General features: G+C 49.3%; 1 protein-coding gene across 1 annotated transcript in view; it reads left to right on the top strand.

Annotated features, from left to right (window-relative positions):
* Positions 1 to 20321, top strand: part of CDH15 (cadherin 15) — a 32096-nt gene extending 11775 nt beyond the window's left edge. The window contains exons 2-14 of the mRNA XM_027847631.1: positions 7771 to 7923; positions 8968 to 9123; positions 9538 to 9682; positions 10533 to 10693; positions 11978 to 12106; positions 13747 to 13932; positions 14625 to 14878; positions 15156 to 15298; positions 15865 to 16101; positions 16810 to 17049; positions 17322 to 17458; positions 18414 to 18581; positions 19479 to 20321. Coding sequence (XP_027703432.1) covers positions 7771 to 7923; positions 8968 to 9123; positions 9538 to 9682; positions 10533 to 10693; positions 11978 to 12106; positions 13747 to 13932; positions 14625 to 14878; positions 15156 to 15298; positions 15865 to 16101; positions 16810 to 17049; positions 17322 to 17458; positions 18414 to 18581; positions 19479 to 19679 — 2310 coding nt within the window. The 3' untranslated portion in view covers positions 19680 to 20321. The remainder of the gene's footprint in view (positions 1 to 7770; positions 7924 to 8967; positions 9124 to 9537; positions 9683 to 10532; positions 10694 to 11977; positions 12107 to 13746; positions 13933 to 14624; positions 14879 to 15155; positions 15299 to 15864; positions 16102 to 16809; positions 17050 to 17321; positions 17459 to 18413; positions 18582 to 19478) is intronic.
* The last annotated feature ends 23 nt before the right edge of the window (positions 20322 to 20344 follow it).

The raw sequence follows: 20344 nt of genomic DNA, 5'->3' as shown, positions 1-20344 counted from the left end.
AAAGAAAGAAAGAAAGAAAGAAAGAAAGAAAGAAAGAAAGAAAGAAAAATGGAAGGAAGGAAGACTGGAGGGAGGGATGAAGGAAGGAAGGAAAGAAGGAAAGAAAGAAGAAAGCAAGAAAGAAAGAATGGAGGGAGGGATGAAGGAAGAAAGAAAAAAGAAAGGAAGGAAGGAGGGAAGAAGGAAGGAAAGAAGAGAAAGAAAGGAAGAAAGAAAAAAGAAAGGAATGAAGGAAAAAAGAAGGAAAGAAAGAAAGAAAGTTTATGGTTTAGACCTGTGGTTTCATCAGAGTTAGGAACTCCTTCCCTGGATACAGATCAACAACTCATGTCTAACTTTTTAGCTTGGAAAGATGCCTGGGGCAGTGAAAAGTTACATGATTTGCTCAGTGTCACACACCTGTTATGTGCCAATGTCAGAACCTGAACCCAGGACTTTCTGACTCCAAAAACAGTTCACTAGCCATGATGCTATGCCGTCTCTTTTAAAATAGTGATAAAAGCATCTTTGGGCTTTGACCAATAAGTCCCATCTTGGCTTGAGTTCCCACAGGACTGGACTGATAGGGAGGTGTGAGATGCTAAGGATGGCTATATGGGGGGCTAAAGCCAGGCCTGATTTGGCCTTTTCCCCTGGGGTCAAAGAGCAATTGAGGCCCTTCCTGACCTGAACAGTGGTTTTCAAACTCGGGTTGGGGGAGAAGATGTTTTTAAAGAAGGGGATGTGAGGAAGGGGGGTGGGGAAAGGATGTGCAGTCACCCGTTGGAAAATGGATGAGTCGGGAGTCAGCAAGTATGCTTGCAATGCTGACTCCCAGCTGCTGGCAATGTTAACCATCCAGCCCTCTGCATGCCTTGCCTCAATTTTCCCAGTCCTTCCACCATCCTGTCAATGTTAGGAGTGTGGTCAGGGCAAGGCGGGCGTGGGGGCTCCATTCCAATTCTTCTCCCCCTAAACTTCTTCAGCTCCTTCCTCCCCCTTGGGGTGGGGAGGATGGAACTGAGGGCCTGGTCAGGGAGAGGTGACTGTCAGCTGGGCAGAGGGAGAGGGGAGGTTGGGTCTCCCTGACCCAATGTTACTCTTCCACATAGGACAAATATTGGTCTAGAGCTGGTCTGTCACAGAGCCTGAAATTCCACCATTAGAGTGTCACTCTTCTGGGTTAAGTACTACCTTCTCACAACATCATTTTAACAGGAATCTCCTTGGGAAGAGGTGGCCCATTAAGTCACTTGGCCTTGAGGGAACACTGGGGCTAGAACAGGAGAGATTTCCTCCAGACGTGTTTCCCTCAGTCCCTTGCGTGGCATTGGGCACCAGTTTAGTCAAACAACGCCTCTGCCCGGAGAAACCCCCCCCGCCCCGGCTCACTGATGCCCTTTTCTCAGTCCAGACTGTGGCTCGGCTCCTCCCAGGCCAGCTTGGCTGAGGGCACAGTTCCGCCATCTGCTCTGGGCCTGGAGAATATGCCTCCTTCCCTCTCCAAGAGGGCAGAGATGTGAGAACGAAGCTGGGGCCCTCCCCCACCTTCTGTTAACTTCTCCTGGGAGTTGAGGCCCCCAGATCCCCCTTCCTCCTGAGGGAGGGAGCCCCATTACACCTGGCGCCACTCAGCGCTTGTGTGCCAAGGTCCATGGGGCAGGTCGCGCCTTCTCAGGGCCCTCCCAGCGTGGAGCAGGTCCTAGAATATCCCAGCCTCCCAAAATAGAATGGCAAAGGGAACTCCCCACACGCCTTCACGGGGACAGTCAGGTGGTGATGCGTCCAGGGCCATGAAGACTGGCAAACCTGGGGAGTCTTTTCTGCTTCCTCATCCTGCCCCTTTCTCCATCTGTGTGCCTTTCAGGCGCCCCCTGTCCTCCCCCAGCCCCATCCAAGCCTCTTCCCTCCGCCATACCCATTCACACTGAGGTACCCAATGACTGAGGAGGCTTAATGGGTGACCTCTCCCCTGGGAATTGCACCTTGGCAGTGGACACGGCTTTAAGCCAGAGCAAGGCCTCCCTACTGGCAGAATCCCGGCTTAGCCTAAGGCACCTCCGTGCACCCATTGTGCTCACAGCCTCGGCCAGCCACAAAACCATCTCGTCTCACACCCCTCCCACCCAATTTGCCTGCCAGTCCCACTAACCACCCCTTTCCCACCCTCACCATCCCCCTGGTTCTTGGAATACATATGAATTCTTACAACTGCATGGTTCACCAGGAGGGATCGCAGGAAAAGATGGGGGTTAATCCCCATGCTTGTGCGTCCGGCTGTTTTTCACTGCAGCTGTGCTGGCTCATCAGGTGGCGCCCCCCTTCCCCCGTAAAGACGAGCTCACCCCTAAGCTGAGGGAAGGGAGAAGGAGCCAAGCTGGTAGGCTTACTCTGAAACAAAAGAAGTCACTCCCTCACCCCCACGGGAAGGGAGGAGGGCAGAGAAGGGGCCTCTGCCGGGAAGTGGGGAACGTGAGCAAGTCTGCAGAGGTCTGCTCCTCTCCCCGCCCCCCCACACCCCTCACCACTTAGCGACTTAGAGGCGCGGGATCACACACCTGAAGCTGGAAGAGACCTCAGGGCCCGTCCGGTCCGACCCCGTCATTTTACAGGTGGGGAAACTGAGGTCCGGGGAGTGCCTTTCTCAAGGTCACCCACCTAATAAACGGTGGATGGATTTAAACTCGGGTTCTGGGGTTCCAAGGTCAGCCCTCTTCCCACCGCGCCAGGGTTGCTGCTTAGGGGAATTTGAGGCTGAGCCCCAAAGAGTATGGGGAGGCTGTAGTTTCTGTATGGTGAGGGCTGGGGTGCAGCAAACAGGAGATGCACGTTATAGGTGTAGAGTTTCAGAGAGAGTGTCATTCATGGTGACGCTTCCCGGGAGCCAATGAGGCATGACCCCAAAACCTGGAAAGGGGTTTGCCATCCTATTAGTGCTCCCCTAACGAGAGTCTAGAGAGGAAAAAAATGAAAATAATAGCAACAACAATAATAATAACTCACATTCGGTAGCTGGATGGCCCCGTGGATAGAGCAGTGGGCCAGGAGTCAGGAAGACCTGAGTTCAAATCCATCTGGAGATACTTACTAGCTGGGTGACCCTGGTTAAGTCACTTAGCCTCTGTTTGCCTCAGTTTCCTCCTCTGTAAAATGGGAATAATAGTAGCATATGCTCGCCAGAGTTGTGGTGAAAATCAAATGAGATATTTGAGAAGTGCTTAGCACAGTGCTTGTCACATGGTAGGCATTATATAAATGCTAGCCATCATTGGTATTACTAATATTATTATTCATAATAGCACCTACCACCCAGTTATTGTGAAGATCAGTGAGATAATATAAACATTTAGCACAGTGCCTGGCACAGAGTAGGCACTATATAAATGCTAGGTATTTCTAATTAATACATTTACATAGCACTTTAAGGTTTACAAAGTATATTATCAACAAGTATATATTAAGCACCTACTGTGTACTGGGCACTGTGAGCTCTCGAGGTGATGGGGGTGTGGAGACAGCATACAAATAGCTCTGTATGAAATGGGAAAAGGACCCACGTATACAAAAATATTTATAGCAGCTCTTTTTGTGGTGGCAAAGAATTGGAAATTGAGGGGATGCCCATCAATTGGGGAATGGCTGAGCAAGTTGTGGTATATGAATGTGATGGAATACTATTGTGCTATAAAAAATGATGAGCAGGCAGACTTCAGAAAAACCTGGAAAGACTTGTATGATCTGATGCTGAGTGAAGTGAGCAGAACCAGGAGAATGTAGTACACAGTAACAGCCACGTTGTGCGATGACTAATATTGACAAACTTAACCCTTTCCAGCAATACTAAGACATCTCCAAAAGCCTCATAATGGAAAATGCTAGCCAAATCCATAGAAAGAACTACAGAAGTTGAATTGCTATTTTTTTTTCTCTTCTGTTGAGTTCTGTTTCCTCTTTCTGGTGGTTCCTCCTATTGGTTCTAATTTTTACTTACAACATCAGTAATATGAAAATATGTTTAACAGGAATGTGTATGTATAGCCTATATCAGATTATGTGCCATCTTGGGGAGGGTGGTGGGGAGGAAGGGGGAGAAAAATTTTAAACTCAAAAACATATGGAAGTGATTGCTGATAAATCAAAATAAATTAATAAAAAAAAACAAACAAAAACAAAACAAACCCCCCCCCCAAAAAAAACAAATCTTAAAAAAAAAAAATAGCTCCGTACGTACTAGATATCCACAGTGTTGATGGTGGTAATATTGGCAGAAAGGTGCCGTGGATGGCCCTGGAAAAGGCCTCTGGAAGAAGGTGGGATTGGAGCTGAATCTTCAGGGAAGCCAGAAGGCAGGGATAAGGAGAGGGAGAATTTCAGGCACGGGGGACAGTGAAAAGGAGCTGTCGGGTGATGGGGTATGTTTGAGGAGCAGCAAGGGGGACAGGGTCGCTGCATCACCAAGTACGTGGAGAAGAGTCAAATGTGGGATGAGTGGAAAGGGAGAAGGGAGCCAGGCTGTGAAGGGCTTGCCACATCGGACCAAGGACTTTCTATTTGATCCCAGAGATGATGAGCAGCCACTGGAATTGATTGAACGGGAAAAGCAGGGGTGACGCGGTCAGCTCTGTACTTGAGGAAGATCCATTGGCCAGCTGGGTAGAGGACGGCCCAGAGTGGGGACAGACTGAAGTAGAGAGATCAACCACAGGGCTTTGGTAATCATCTAGGCATGGGGTGGTGAGGACCTGGGTGCACAGGCAAGAGGCAGTGTCAGAGGAGAGAATGGGGTGCTCATGAAAGAGATTTCAGAGGTAAAATCAACAGAGCTTGGTGTTAGATTGGGTATGGGGGCAGGGTGAGAAAGAGGGAGGACTCCAGGATGACACTTTGGTTGTGAGCCTGGGTGCCCAGGAAGATAGTCGTATTCTCAACAGTAATAGAGAAGGGGGGGGCAGTAAGAGGGAGGGAATGATGAGTTTAGTCTTGGACATGTTGAGTTTAAGATACCTATGTCATCCAGTTTGAGATGTTCAATAGGCAGTTGGAGATGTGAGCGTGGAGGTCAGGAGAGAGGTTAGGGCTGGATAAATAGATCTGAGAATCATCTGCGTGACAATGATCACTGAGTCTATGGGAGCTGTTGACATCACCAAGAAAGATAGTATGGAGAGAGAAGAGAAGAGGGTCAAGGACAAACCCATGGGGACAGGGGAGAGCCATAGTTAGTGGGAGTGACCTGAATGAAGATCTGGCAGGAGAGACTGAGAAGAAACAGACAGACAGGAGAACCAAGAGGGGATAGCTCATGAGAATCCACAGAGAAACCCACAGAGGTGGCCTCACCACCCCGTGCCTAGATGATTACCAAAGCCCTGTGGTTGATCTCTCTACTTCAGTCTGTCCCCACTCTGGGCCATCCTCTACCCAGCTGGTCAATGGATCTTCCTCAAGTACAGAGCCGACCGCGTCACCCCTGCTTTTCCTGTTCAATCAATTCCAGTGGCTGCTCATCATCTCTGGGATCAAATAGAAAGTCCTTGGTCTGATGTGGTAAGCCCTTCACAGCCTGGCTCCCTTCTCCCTTTCCACGCATCCTACATTTGACTCTTCTCCATGTGAAAACCCACACAGAAGTCACAGAGTGACTTCTTTTGTTTCAAAATAACCCTACCACAGAGAAAAGATTACCTGGGAGAAGGTGATCAACTATGGTGAAGGCTGCAGAGAAGTCAAGAAGGACACAGATCGAGAATTAGGTAATTGAAAGAACACAGTTTCAGTTAAATGATAAGGCCAGAAGCCAGACTGCAAAGAATTTAAAAGAGAGTGAAAGGAGAGGAAGTAGAAACATGGATTTAGATGACTTTTTCAAGGTTAGTTATGCACTAATGCACTGTTGGTGGAGTTGTGAACTGATTCAACCATTCTGGAGAGTAACTTAGAACTATGCCCTAAGGGCTAGAAAACTGTACATATCCTTCTACCCAGCGATACCTCTACTAGGTCTGTATCCCAAAGAGATCAAAAACAAAAAGGAAAAGAACTATATGTATAAAAGTATTTATAGCAACTTTTTTGTGGTGGCAAAGAATTGGAATTTGAGGGTATGCCCATCTATTGGGGGATAGCTGAACAAGTTGTGGTATATGAATGTGATGGAACACTATTGTCCTATAAGAAATGATAAGCAGGATGATTTCAGAAAAACCTGGGAAGACTTACATGAACTGATGCAAAATGAAATGAGTAGAACCAAGAGAACATTGTACACAGTGACCCTAATATTATATGATGATCAACTGTGAATGACTTAGCTCTTCTTAGTAATACAATGATCCAGGACAATTCCAAAGGACATGATAAACAAAAAATGCTGGGGCAGCTAGGTGGCACAGTGGATAGAGCAGGAGGACCTGAAGTGAGGAGGACCTGAGTTCAATTCTGGCCTCAGACCAAACACTTGACACGTACTAGCTGTGTGACCCTGGGCAAGTCACTTAATCCTGATTACCTCACTAAAAAAAAAAAAAAATGCTGTCCACATCCAGAGAAAGAAATGATGGACTTTGAATGCAGATTGAAGCATACTTTCTTAAAACTTTCTTTATTATTTGAGGGGGAGGGTGGTCTGCATTTTCTTTTGCAACATGGCTAGTATAGAAATGTTTTGTTTAACTGTACATGTATAATCTATATCAAATTGTTTGCCTTCTCAAGGGGAGAAGGCAGAGAGAGAAGGAGGGAAAGAATCTGGAATTCAAAACTTAAAAAAAGAATGTTAAAATTTTTCTTTACATGTAATTGAGAAAAAAATAAAATTTAAATTAAAAAATAGGTTAGGCATGAAAGAGAGGAAAGATATGGAATGAAAGCTAGCAGGGTTTTTTAAAGATGAAGGGACATAGGCATGTTTGTAGTCAGAGAGATTGAGGATTAGTGAGAGTGAAGATAATAAAGGGGGGCGATCTGCTGGAAAAGGTGGGAAGGAATTCAGTTATAGGGCAAACTATGTCATCTGATCCTCATCCTGATCAGACTGAGAAACAGAAAGATTAGGTGACTTGGTCGTAGCCACACAGCTAAAAATGTCAGAGCTCAGCATCAAACTCAGGCCTCCCCTGGGGCTTCATCAACTCACTAACAACCCTTCAGGTGTCTTCCCCTATTAGAGCATAAGGTCCTTAAAGGCAGAGATTACCTTGTTGGTATTTGTAGCCCCAGCTCTTACCACAAAGCCCTGCTTAATACTGCTCCCTCTTCTCTCTCTCTCTCTTCTCTTCTCTCTCTCTCCTCTCTCTCCTCTTCTCTCTCTCTCTCTCCTCTCTCTCTCTCCTCTCTCTCTCTCTCTCTCTGTCTCTCTCTCCCTCCCTCCTACCCCTACCCCCCAATTTTTCTTTCTGCCCCCTCACCTAGCCTCTCTAGTAGCTGGCAGAATCTGTGTTTGAACTAAGGTTTTTCTAATACTAAATCCTGTGTTCTTTCCATTCTGCCATAGCCATGGTCCATACTCCTAGGCACACAGCTCAGGGGTCACACTTCCTGGAGATGCTTCCAGTTCACTCAGAGCTTGGCATCCCATTCAGGTCCTAATCTCCCATGAAGCTCAGCTCCTGTGCTTCTGGCAAAAGCTTCATTCACTGCCCAATTTTCTACTCTGGGGTCTCCTCTGAGTCTAGGAGGCTGTCACTGGCTAATTTCCTATTAAGGGAAAACATTGGGATAATGGTGAAACCAGCCATGCCGGGTAATGGAAATCAGATCATGGCACCAATGCTTTCCATTTCCTGATTCTAGGGTCTCAGCCTCTCCATGGGGATGACTGTGCCTCCTAGCCCACTTTATCTCTGGCGACATCCAACGGGACTGAATCGAGTTCGGAGAGCCTGGGTCATCCCGCCCATCAGCGTGTCCGAGAACCACAAGAGGATTCCCTACACCTTGGTGCAGGTTGGCAGGGGCATTCAGGGGCTTGGGGAAGGGGAGAGAGGGAAGTCAGGACAGGCTTTGTAATTAACCTCCATGTATATAGGAGAGGAGAACACAGTCCTACCTGGAACTTGGCACTACTGCCAAAGCCCAAGGGTGATTCCCACCTACACCACCACCTTCCCCCCAGACCTCCATCTGTGACTTTTCCAATTGAAGCCAGAAACTTCTCCCAGGACTCCCCAGAATTCCTGAAGAATAGGGGGCAGGGTGGGGAAGGTGGGGGAGGAGAGGGCTGGTAAGAGTGAGCCAGTCACCCTATTTCACATCAGGAAATGTTTAAGAACCTGCTATGTGTAAGACATCATGTGAGGTTCTGGGGATACAAGGATGAAATGCATAATATGTACTTACTGTCAAGGACCTCAGGGTCTAATAGGGAAAGGGTGGGAGGAGGGATAGAAGTGACACACTAATAAACAGGTATAATGCCAAGTAGAATGCCGTAGGGCAAAGGAGAATCCAAAATGTTCAAGCCAGTTTGAGGAGGAGCAGAATACTTTAGATAGGGAGGAGAGGTGGCAGGGAAGGCTTCATGGAGGAGGTGCACCTGACTAGAACCTTGAAGTATGAGAAAGACTTCACCAGGGGAAGATGAGGCACCTTTTCTTCCCTCATCCAGATTCCCTTGGTAGGTAATAGTCTCTACTCACTAGGAAATAGTCTCCAAAGGACAGGCATCTTAGGGGAGAGGTAAAAGAATACATTTAAATTATCTTTCACCAGGAGGGATGACAGGGGAAGATGGAGCCCCCATGGGCTAATCCCCATATCTTTGCGCTCAGATTTAGAGTTAGAAGGGACCTTAAAACCTCGTCCAATGCCATCACTTTACAGATGAAGAGACTGAGGACTGAGCTAGATTTAGGTGACTTGTCCAAGGTCACATAAGGAGTAAAAGAAAGAGCAGGATTTGAATTCAGCTGCCCCAACTCCAGATTCAACACTATTCTCCTGTACCATAGCATTACCTCTCTTACCAGTCCACTTTCTCTCTTGGGGCAGATCAAGTCTGATAAACAACAGCTGGGTGGCGTCATCTATAGCATCAAGGGCCCAGGGGTAGATGAAGAGCCTTTCGGGGTCTTCTCCATTGACAAGTTCACCGGGAAGGTGTTCCTCAATGCTATGCTGGACCGAGAGAAGAATGACCACTTTAGGGTAAGGGCTGCTGGCAGGAGGAGTCTGTTCTAGCCTAATCCAGCCCCCACGGCTTAAGCCACTGCAAGCCACCCCCCACCCCATCAGGGTCCTGCCCAGTGCTCTTGACTTGGACTCAACAGAAAAGCCACATCTGGGGCACTTAGCCCTAGAGACAAGAAGCCGAGTGGCCCCACAAAGTCAGCTCTGCCCAGAGCCCATCCATATATAGATAAGTCTATTTCACCTCCTTTAAACAGATGAGAACCCCATAGCCTAGTGTTGTTCAAGTAACCTTCCCAAAGTCACCTAGTAAGTGATGGAGCAGCTAACACCAGAAGCCAGGTCTCTGGATTTCCATCCCAAACTCATTGAAATATCCATGTGGCTGCTTGAAGTGTCCGTGGTGCCAGCCCTGGCTCTCTTCTCGCTTAGCTCAAGGCCTTTGCCCTGGATCTGGGAGGGTCCACGCTGGAGGACCCAACTGACCTGGAGATTGTGGTAGTGGACCAGAATGACAACCGGCCAGTCTTCCAACAGGAGGTGTTTACCGGCCACGTTCTAGAGGGAGCCATCCCAGGTGAGACTGGTCAGCCCTCCCCTCCCCAAGCATGTGCCTTGTGACGTTGGGGAATAGAGCCTGGGTATACTGTGATGCCCCTGGATTCCCAAAAGCTTAGAAATTCCTTTGAAAGGCTCTATTTAAGTAAATGGGATCCTTAAAATTAGGCCAGAGACCACCTAGTTAAACAACCATATTTCATCAGGAGTTTCCAAAACTTAAAAATGTTTACAAAGACACAAAAACAGAATGCATGAAAAAATAAAGCTTTATTCAAGTTCTGGAAGATAAACTACCTGCAACGTGTTTATAGCAAAGAGGCTGAAGTCTTGGCAATAAAGAGGATAATGACCTTTCCACCTCCAAGCTTATCAAAATGCACCGGGCAGTGAGGACATATGTAAACATAACAAGATCAGTTGTTTGATTCCCAGACCAGAGCTAATCTCATCACTTGGAACTGTTTATGTTGGGTATTGGACAATTTCTTTATTGAAATTGAATCCCCATTCCCTCATCTATCCGTGACATCTGCTCCAGTAAAGTGACAGGCTTTAAAGGGTTGGAAAACATTGAACTAATCTGTGTTTGTTCAAATATTGGAGAATCATCGGCTTCGGCTGTTTCACCTTGGTGACCCCCCTAGTTGACAATGGGACATCCCCTAAAACCCTCTCTCTTCATTTTGCCTGGAATATACACTAGGCTCCCCCACATCGATTCTTTTCGGTCTGCTCCAGTAGATTTATGTGCACCGTGGTTACTGGGGATGCTGAGGGAGTGAGTTTTCAGCTGCGAGTGTTTGGGTCCCTCGTTCTGCCCACAGGGGAGCGAGACCCCTGGAAATCAGTATGTCTGTCCCCCCCAGGCACCTATGTAACAAAGGCCGAAGCTACCGATGCCGATGACCCAGACACAGACAATGCAGCGCTGAGGTACTCGATCCTGGACCAGGGCGAGACAGAGCATTTCAGCATCGATGAGCTTACGGGGGAGATCCGAACCGTGCAAGTGGGGCTGGATAGAGAGGTGAGGGCCCCGAGGAGCATGAAGGTGCAGCTAGGGCTGGGTGCGTGGATGCTGTCCTCACCGCAGGGCACCCTGAGCATTTACCTGTGTATTACTATAACCCTGCACAAAGACTCCCCAGAAGGGGGATGAAGAGAGGCATTGCTACTCCCTAAGAAGAGAAATGTCAGTGTCTAACCCTTTGAGTACTAAATCAAGGGACAGCTAGGTGGCGCCATAGTGCATAGGGTGCTAGACCTAGCATCAGGAAGAACTGAGTTCAAATCTGGCCTCAGATTCTTAGTAGCTGTGTGTCCCTGGACAAGTCGCTAACCCTGTTTGTCTGTCTTTCCTCATCCTGTAAAATGAGCTGGAGAAGGAAATGGCAAAGCACTCCAGCATCTCTGCCAAGAAAACCCCCAATGGGGTTAGTCACGAAGAGTTGGACACAACTGAGCAACAATAACAAAGCATTGTTGATTTCCTGGGAGCTTTTCCAAATGATGATAATTATAGCAATAATGGCACTTATATTGTGCGTCAAGTTTTATAAAGAGTTTTACATATATTATCTAATTCTCATGACAACCCAAGGGGAGGGAGGAGGGAGGTACCATTATTATCCCCATTTTACAGATAAGGAAATGGAGGGTGAGAGAGATTAAGTGACTTGCCCAAGGTTATACAGCTAGTAAGTGTCTGAGGCCAGATTTGAATTCAGGTCTTCCTGAAAATTAGCCCATCACTCTATCCATTGCCAGCTTGGAAAGGTGTGCCCACACTGGTAGTGGAGGGGGGAGCCGTACCCTCTGGTGCCCTCTTTTAGCTTCAGGCCATGACTCTGTCAGCAGCGGGGACAAGGGGGGGACTTCTTCATTTGCTCATTACTTCTACCCCCTAGCAGCGATCCACCCAGGAGCCCGCCCTCCTTCTGAGGTGCTGGACTCCTGAGCCAGCTTTGCTTCCCAAAGCCCCAGTTGGGGAGGGCAGGGAGCTTTGCGGAGCAAGCGATGACAAACTTTGACCTCTGAAGCTTCCTTCTACCCATTCCATCCCGAATCTCATCCCTCGGCATTGGCCCACCAGAAAGGCCCCTAGTCTGGGAATCAGTCCCTGATTCTGAAGTTCCAAGAGATCTCTCCAGAATTCTTTATCCCTCTCCTCATTCTGCAGACGTCTCCAGCAGTCAGGCAGATGAGTGAACTCTCCAGATGGCTGCTGACCTCTCCTAGCTCTCTAAGACTGTGCCCTTATCTCTGGTCTCACTCCATTTCTTTGCCCTGGCCTTCCTTCCCTCTCCCCTAGGTGGTCGGAGTATATAATCTGACACTGCAGGTAGCTGATATGTCTGGGGACGGGCTCGCCAACACCGCCACAGCTATCATCTACGTGGACGACATCAATGACAATGCCCCAGAGTTCACCAGGGAGGAGGTATTGCCCCTTTCTCTGCTCCCTCCCCCCCCACCACACCTACCCCAACCACCCCAACCAGTCCACCGTGAGAATCTCTGGTTCTTCTCTACTCCTAAAGCCAGTCCTGGCCTTAGCACCCTAGACTTCTATTCCAGAAGTCTTTAAACGATTTAGCTGTTAATCATGGGTAGGGCTTGCCTTATGATTGAGAGTGACAAGGGTGGGTCAGTCAATCAATAAGCATTGGTTAAGCACCTACTATGTGCCAGGCACTGTACTAAGAAGTGGAGAGACAAAGAAAGGTAAATACAGCCCTTGCCCTCAAGGAACTTACAATCTAACAGGGAGATGGTATGTATTCATAGGACTATATGAGTAATATATATATACAAAGTGTTAATGCAAAGTGGTCATAGAATAGAAGACACTAGAAGTTAGGGTGGCAGTGAAGGGGGTCAGCAGAGCAGCTAGTGGCTAGAGTTCAAATCCTACTTCAGACACTGACTAGCTGCGTGACCCTGGGCAAGTCACTTAACCTGTTTGCCTCAATTTCCTTAGTGGTAAAATGGGGATAATAATAGCATCTACCTTGCAAGGCTCTTGTGAGGATCAAACGAGATATTTGTAAAACACTTAGCACAGTGTATGGCACATAGTAGGTGCTATAATAAATATTTATTCCCTTTCCTTCATCTTAATGGAAAAGGCGATACTTGACTGAGTCTTGAAAGAAACCAGAGATTCAGACAGAGGGAGAAGGAAGAGCATTCCAGGTTATAAAGGGCTTGAAATACCTAATGGATGAGTTTATATTTGATCCTAGAGATAAAAGGGAACCATTGAGGTTTATAGAGCAGGGGAGTGACTAAGGACTTTCCTTCAACTAAGGAAAATCCCATTGGCAGCTTTGTGGAATACAGATTGGAAAGGGGAGAGGTTAGAGGCAGCATGACCAAACAGGAAGCCATTGGGATAGTTCATTTGGGAAGTCATGAGGGCCTGAACTAGGGTGGGAGCTTTAGTGTGAATGGAATGGAGGGGTCTTGTTGGTGAGAAGCAGTAGGGTAGAAGTGATGAGCTTTAGCTAATGATTGGATATGTGCAGTAAGAGTGAGGGGTCAAGGAGGATATTGGAGTTGTGACCTGGGGTGATTTGCAAAATGGCGGCCCCCTGGATGGTAAAGGGAGTGGGTTTGAGTATAAAAGTCATGAATTCTGTTTGGGTCAGTTAGAGTTTGAGGTGCCTCAGAGACCTCAGGTTTGAAATGTCTAATAGGCAGCTGGTGACACAGGACTGCAGCCCTGGAGAGACACTCACTAGGGCTAGATACGGAGATGAGTGGCACATCTGCCTAGAGACGGCCAGCCTTGTGTGGAGCCGGGAATGAAAAGAGCGGCTCACGTTCAAACAGAGTTCTAAGGTTCACAAAGCACTTCCCGCAGAACAACTCCATGAGGTATAGAGGGCAGTTAGTATAATCCTTATTTTTTTTTAATGAAGAAATTGAAGCCTAGAGAGAGTGACTTTCCCAAGGTCATACAAGCTATCAATCAAAATCCAATCCCCAGAGAGATCACACCCGTCAATCAGACCTCCCTCGCACACCAAACCCCTGTTCTTCCTGGGCAGTAACTGGGCATTGTGGCCTCTCTCCTAGTTCTCCATGAGAGCAGATGAGGCCGTCGGTGGAATAGATGTGGGGAGGCTCGAGGTTCAGGACAAGGACCTTCCTGGCTCTCCCAACTGGGTGGCCAAGTTCACCATTCTGGAGGGAGACCCCGGGGGGCAGTTTGCCATTCATACAGACCCCAAGACCAATGATGGTATCCTGTCCGTGGTGAAGGTGAGCAAGGCCAGGACATAGACTGTACCAAGTCCAGGTAGGTGGGAAGATCTCCAAGTTCACTCACCCTCCCCAGGTGGCGGATGGGCAATGGGCCTTGCCTATTTTCACAGCCAATTTTAGGACCTGGCCCCCGGGCTCCTTGGCTTGGAGACATCTCATCACCACTGTCCCTAGGAAAGCTACTCTTCATCCCAGCAGCCTGTCACGCATACCAATTAATCAATGTGCATTTATTAAGCACCTGTGTGCCAGGCACTGGGGATAGGAAGACTGCTTTCAAGGAGTTTATACCAGGGGAAGATGGACTGAGGGAATGGGTGGGGAGGGGGAACCCATCTATCTCTGTCCCAGAGCCTATGCAGAAGTGGGGAACCTGCAACCTCGAGGTCACATGTGGCTCTCTAGGTCCTCAAGTACGGCCCTTTCAGTCAAAGGGCCACACTTGAGGACCTAGAGGGCCAGGTTCCCCACCCCTGTATTAGCCAGGTGTCCAAGGTTTTTGTTTTTTAACTCATTCGGGCCTGTTAGGGTTTTGTGAAAAAAAAAATTTGTCATGGCCCTAGATAAAACCGAGGCCCCAAGGCTCACAAATGTGTGCCCAAAACCATGTATGTTTGGGGGAGGGGAGTTGTGTGGGAAGGAGATGTAGGCTTTGGGTATCACCAACCCAGCCCCTTTGGTTCCCATAGCCTTTGGACCATGAGAGCAGAGAGCAGTACCAGCTTCGAGTGGCTGTGCAGAATGAGGCCCCCCTGCAAGCGACTGCCCCAAAGGCTGCTCGAGGCATAGCCACCGTGACTGTGGCGGTGCAGGATGTGAATGAGCCACCCGTCTTCCACACCAACCCTCTTCGAGCCAGCATGGCTGAGGGGGCTGCTCCCGGGACTGACGTCACCACCTTCTTTGCCCGCGACCCAGACACCCAGCAACATCAGCGTATCAGGTGAGAGCCGGGGAGGCCTCAGGCCTTCCCACCAAAGCTCCTCAGGGTTCCAAAATTGCAGAGGCCTTCTGCAGTCTGGGAAAGAGGGAGAGGGCTTCTGTCCAGTGGCCTGATGGGTAGGATCTATAATTTAGCTATGGTACCATTCCACAAAGCATGTGCCTGCATGTGTATGCATGAAAACGCACCCAAGTTTCTGCTGATGTGTGTGATTGAGGTTGTGCTAAGTGTAAGCCCAGGTCCACCAACATCTGATCCTTCCTCTATCTTACCTCAGTTACTTCAAAGACTATGACCCTGAGGACTGGCTTCAAGTGGACCGTGCCACTGGTCGGATCCAGACTAAGCGTGCTATCAACCCAGCCTCATCCTTCCTCAAAGATGGCTGGTATAGAGCCATCATCCTGGCCAGTGATGATGGTGAGGGGATGGTGGGGGGAAGAAGTGAGGCCACGGTGCTCCCCTACCCCATGGAAAACCATAGGCTTGAGGGGCAATGGACAGAGACCACCCTTGCTGTCCATAGCCATGAATTTCACATGTTACATGTATGTTCCTAAGTACAGAGGTCTGGATGTGGGGTGAGAGTATAGAATGTCTCAGGGTCTAAGGGTTCCAGATCCCAAGGAAGATGGATCTGGATTCACTGATGTCCATTTGCGGCTATCATGGAATGGTAGGGCTAGAAGGAACTTTATAGGATCATCTAGTTGAGTTTCTCCATGACATGAGAAACCACAGAATCTCAGAGACTATCTATTCTGACCCTTTCCTAGACAGAAATGTCCTCTCCACCAGCCAGGATGAGTAGTGGGTGTTTAACAGCCACTACCCATAGGAAAAGCAGATTCCCCCAACCCCTTTCCCAAGCACCAAGTTCACTGTAGCTCACAATTGTGTCCTGGGATCACAGACAGAGGTCTAGATCAGGGCAGGGTCAATAGATCCAGAAATGACATGTAGCCTCCCCCTTCCTGTACCATCAGCCTCCCCAGCTCGCACAGCCACAGGCACCCTGTCCATAGAGATTCTGGAGGTCAATGACCATGCACCACTCCTGGCCATACCAACGGGTACCCTGTGCAGTGACCCTGGCCAGGGATCTGGCCTCATCCTCAGTGCTACTGATGAGGACTTGCCCCCACATGGGGCCCCCTTCCACTTCCAACTGAGCCCCAGCTCTCCTGAACTGGCCAGAAACTGGAGTATCAGCCAACTCAATGGTGAGAACCCAACCTTCTTCCTAAAGTTAAGCCAAAGAGTTCAGGATACTTCAGGTCTTAGGGCTTGGGGGAAAAAAGGAGGAGAAATTAGAGGTGAAGTGGCTATATAATGGGGCTTGGGGTCAGTAAGGCCTGGGTTTGAATCCCACCTCAGAAATTTATTAGCTGTGTGGCTTAGGTAGATCACTTAACCTCCCTGAGCTTCAGTGTCCTCATCTGTAAAATGGAACTAATAATGGCACCTGATTCATAGGGTTGTTATGAGGGTCAAATGAAGCAATGGGTGGAAATTACTTTGCAAACCCCCAAGTGCTATGTGTCAATTGTTATAACGAACATGCCCGGTAGGGGCTCAATAAGACCTTGTAGATTGATGGCGATGATAATCCGCCATTTTCAACAGATTGAAAGAGTAAAGCTATTCACTCAAGGTAACACAGCAAAGCAGCTTGGAGAGCTGGAATTAGAACCCAGGTCTCTTGACCCAGTGCTATACAATGACTGAAAGGGTGAGATAAGGAATAGGGCCAGACTAGAAGGAGCTTTAGAGGGGTGGGGACAGGGAGTGGATGATGGAAAGAAGAGGAAACAGGATGGGGGGCAGGGAAGAGGTGGGGAGAGTGTTCTCTCTGTGTGTCTCTGTCTCTGTCTCTGTCTCTCTCTGTTTCCCTCTCTCTCTTCCTCTTCCATAACCTCCTCTCCTCACAGTGACTCACGCCCGGTTACGCTTGCGGACAGAGGCTCATGAGGGGCTATACAGTCTGGCCCTCCTGCTCCAAGATTCAGGGCAGCCCCCCCAGCAGCTGGAGCAGCTGCTCAATGTGACCGTGTGTCGCTGCGGGGAGGCTGGGGTCTGCACCCCCGGGGCAGCTGCCCTTCTGGCTGGGGGGGCAGGCATCAGCCTCGTGGCCCTGGTCATCGTCCTCGCCAGCGTCATCCTTCTACTCTGTAAGGCATCCTTCCTCACCTTCACCCCCCCATCCTCCTAGAGAACCTCATCTGAGGTCCTCCTCATTGAGGAATGCTCCCCCACCTCCTCTGCATCACCCAGAGACCCCCCATATGCCCCATTTAGGCCCCCCCTCTATTCCTCCTGCCTACCTTGCATATTCCTAGGGCATACCATCCTGGTGTTACCCAGAGGTCCCTGTGCCCCCCATTTAGGGCCCCCTTTGCTCTCCCCTTCCATACCCATGGGAGCTTCTTCCCCCCGGGAACAGTGCTCATCTTGTTGGTGGCCATCTTCGAACGCTTTCGCCAACGAGTCCGAGAGAAAGGGCTACTGGACGGGCTGCAGGATGACGTTCGGGACAATATCCTCAACTATGATGAGCAGGGAGGTGGAGAGGAGGACCAGGTGAGAAAGGGAGCAGAGGAGTCTGGGAGAGAAGGGACCCGCTAAGGGAGAGAGGAGGTGGGTCAGGGATGGAGGGAAGGGGAACCAAATGGGGAGAGAGGAAGTGGGTCAGGGGAGGAGAGAGGGAGACCAGATGAATGCCAGGGAGGGGGAGGAGTCAGAGACAGGTACAGAAATAGGGCAGGGACCTCACTTTGGATTTGGGGAGGGACAGAGATCCAAGGCACAGATGAAATGCCTACATAAACAGTGTTGAGCTTTCTCCCAAGAATCCAACCTGATGGACTGGGGAGAGGCATGATAACTGAAGACTTCTAAGTCCCCTAGTAATACCAATAATAAATAGCTAGCATTTATATAGCATTTTAAGGTTTGCAAAATATTGTACATATTATCTCATGTGGGGAATACCACTTCTAATTGAGGTCAAAAATCTAGAGAATTCTCAGCAAGAACCCGAGGGCTAGCCTAAGGGGCCGGGTGCGTCCCCCTCCCAGAGCTGATCTGTTACCCCAGTGAGGACTGCCCCTTCCCCTGGCTCACCCAGGGAATGTACCAACACTTTGGATGTTGCCACAAAGAAGGATTCAGGGCTGCCGAAGATGGGGCACTGATGGGGTATCCAAGGACTCGGGTCCTGCTGCCATATCAGTACCCAAAGTCCACCTTATAATGGGAAACACACCATTACTTCCTAGGATTTAGAACTGGAAGGGGCTTTACACATGCCTTACCTACGCTACAGGTGAGGAAATGGACACCCAGGGAGACCAAAGCTAAGAGTCCCATATAGTTACCGTTTAAGTTTTCAAGGTCTGACTCCCCGTTGCCCAGAAGGCTGGCGAGCAAAGTAAACTACACCAGGCTGCTCTCTGACCCTCTGTGAGCAGCTCTGGTGGGACCAGGCAAAGGGAAAGAGGCTGCCTAAGTTGCGGTCATTTGTCCAATGCTACAGGATGCCTATGACATCAACCAGCTTCGTCATCCTGCAGAACTGGTGCCTCAGACCTCCTTTCGGGGGAGACAGCCTCTGCGAAAGGACACCCCCTATCACCGGGCACCTCCGCAGTCCTCCCGAGCCCTACCCACCAGCCCCTCGGACATTGCTGACTTCATCAGTGATGTAAGTGTTCCCGGAGCGAGTAGGGACACGGACCTAGTGGGCACCCTCCTAGTGTCCCTGGGACTCTCACCTCCTATTATCTCCCAATCATTCTGATCGCCGTTGTCAGCTACACCCAAGGTGAGGGACAGGAAAAAACCCCTTTCTTCTTAAGCAGTGACTAGACACAGCCTTGTTAAAAAAAAAAAAAAAAAAAACAAACCCAGACCAGAGTTTCCCATGATTTCTCTTTTCCCCAAAGCAAGAAACTGTCCCTCTAGTGTCCTTCCCCTAATGTGTGTTTTTACAGAACCCATCAATGCACGTTTCATGTCTTCTCCTATAATATATAATATAATATATATAATATAAGGATAATCCTCATAGTCCTGGGGCCACGGCCTCCGTTTCCTCAGGACCTCCCATCCATCCCAATCCAGCTGGGAGACTCCCGTGATCTCGAGCGAAGGGGATGCAACAGCATCAATAAAACCAAACAGCACAGCGTGCAAAAATCACATCTTTTTGGCTTTCAGATACATTATCTCAGTTCTCTAAGAGTTGTCTAGGGACGTCTAGGGGTCCCCAAAACCCTCCCAGGGGGCCTGCAAGGTCAAAGCTATTTTCATAATAATCCTAAGATGTTTTAGTTTCAAATGCAATGAGTACCAATAGATTAACCCACATAAACAAAAGCTCAATAATTTGTAAGAGCATAAAGGGCGCCTGAGCCCAAAAAAGCGTGAGAAGTGCCCCACTTCGTACGATCCCTCTTGCCAGAATCTCTGCCTTTCGTATTATTTTCCTTAAATTGATTTTGGGATGGCTTTTTAATCCCTTGGCCCTTGGCCCTGGAGCATCCACCAAACAGAGCCCTGAGGCATAACCCCAGCTTCCCTGTCCCTCCTGTGCCACCAGGGTCTAGAAGCAGCTGACAACGACCCCAGCGTCCCACCCTATGACACAGCGCTCATCTATGACTACGAGGGAGAAGGCTCTCTGGCAGGAACGCTCAGCTCCATTCTCTCAAGTTTGGGAGATGAGGACCAGGATTATGATTACCTCAGGGACTGGGGGCCCAGATTCACTCGGCTGGCGGATATGTACGGGCAACACTGAGGGCCAGGGAGGACTTGGGGGTGCAGCGGGGGAGAGAGAGCTAAACTATTCCTTTTCCGAGGGGCAGGGGAGCTGGTGAGAACAGAGAGGAGGAGGGGCAGAGCTGCAGCTGTGAGGCTCAGCACGTTGCCCTTTTCTGGGGGCTCAGACATTCCCGTGGCTGCCGGGCCCTCTCCACCATCCATCCCAGGGGGCTCACTGAGAGCCAGGGGAACCTTCTCCTTCACCCTGAGCTCTACCCACTGCTCCCTCCATTTAGACCTAGGTGGGGTGCCCTAGATCGGACCCAGAGTGGTGAGGTGGCCTCCTCGGACCACGCCAGAGGGCTAGCTCTCCAGGGGAAACCCCTTCGCCTCCCATAGCCTCACCCTGAGGTTTCAGACCTTCGGGGGGACAGGCAGGCACAAGGGGTCCAGTCAGCCCCTTTGAGAGAAAGCCACAGTCCATTCCAAGCTCCAACCACATTCAAGCGTGGGATTGGACTTCTTAAGCCTTATTCTTACAAGGTCAGGGGTGCTGTATGGTACCTCATGTGCCTCTGAGGAAGCAAAAGCTCATGGTGCTATTGAGTTAACCCAGGGGTGGGGAACCCATGGCCTAGAGGCCACACATAGCCCTCTAGGTCTTCAAGGGGGGCCCTTTGACTAAATCCAAACTTCACAGAA

This window comes from Vombatus ursinus, unplaced genomic scaffold (assembly GCF_900497805.2).
Source record: "Vombatus ursinus unplaced genomic scaffold, bare-nosed wombat genome assembly UNPS02005286.1, whole genome shotgun sequence".
NCBI lineage: Eukaryota > Metazoa > Chordata > Mammalia > Diprotodontia > Vombatidae > Vombatus > Vombatus ursinus.
Note: the sequence above shows the minus strand (reverse complement) of the source record. Positions and strands in the feature narration are given on the sequence as shown.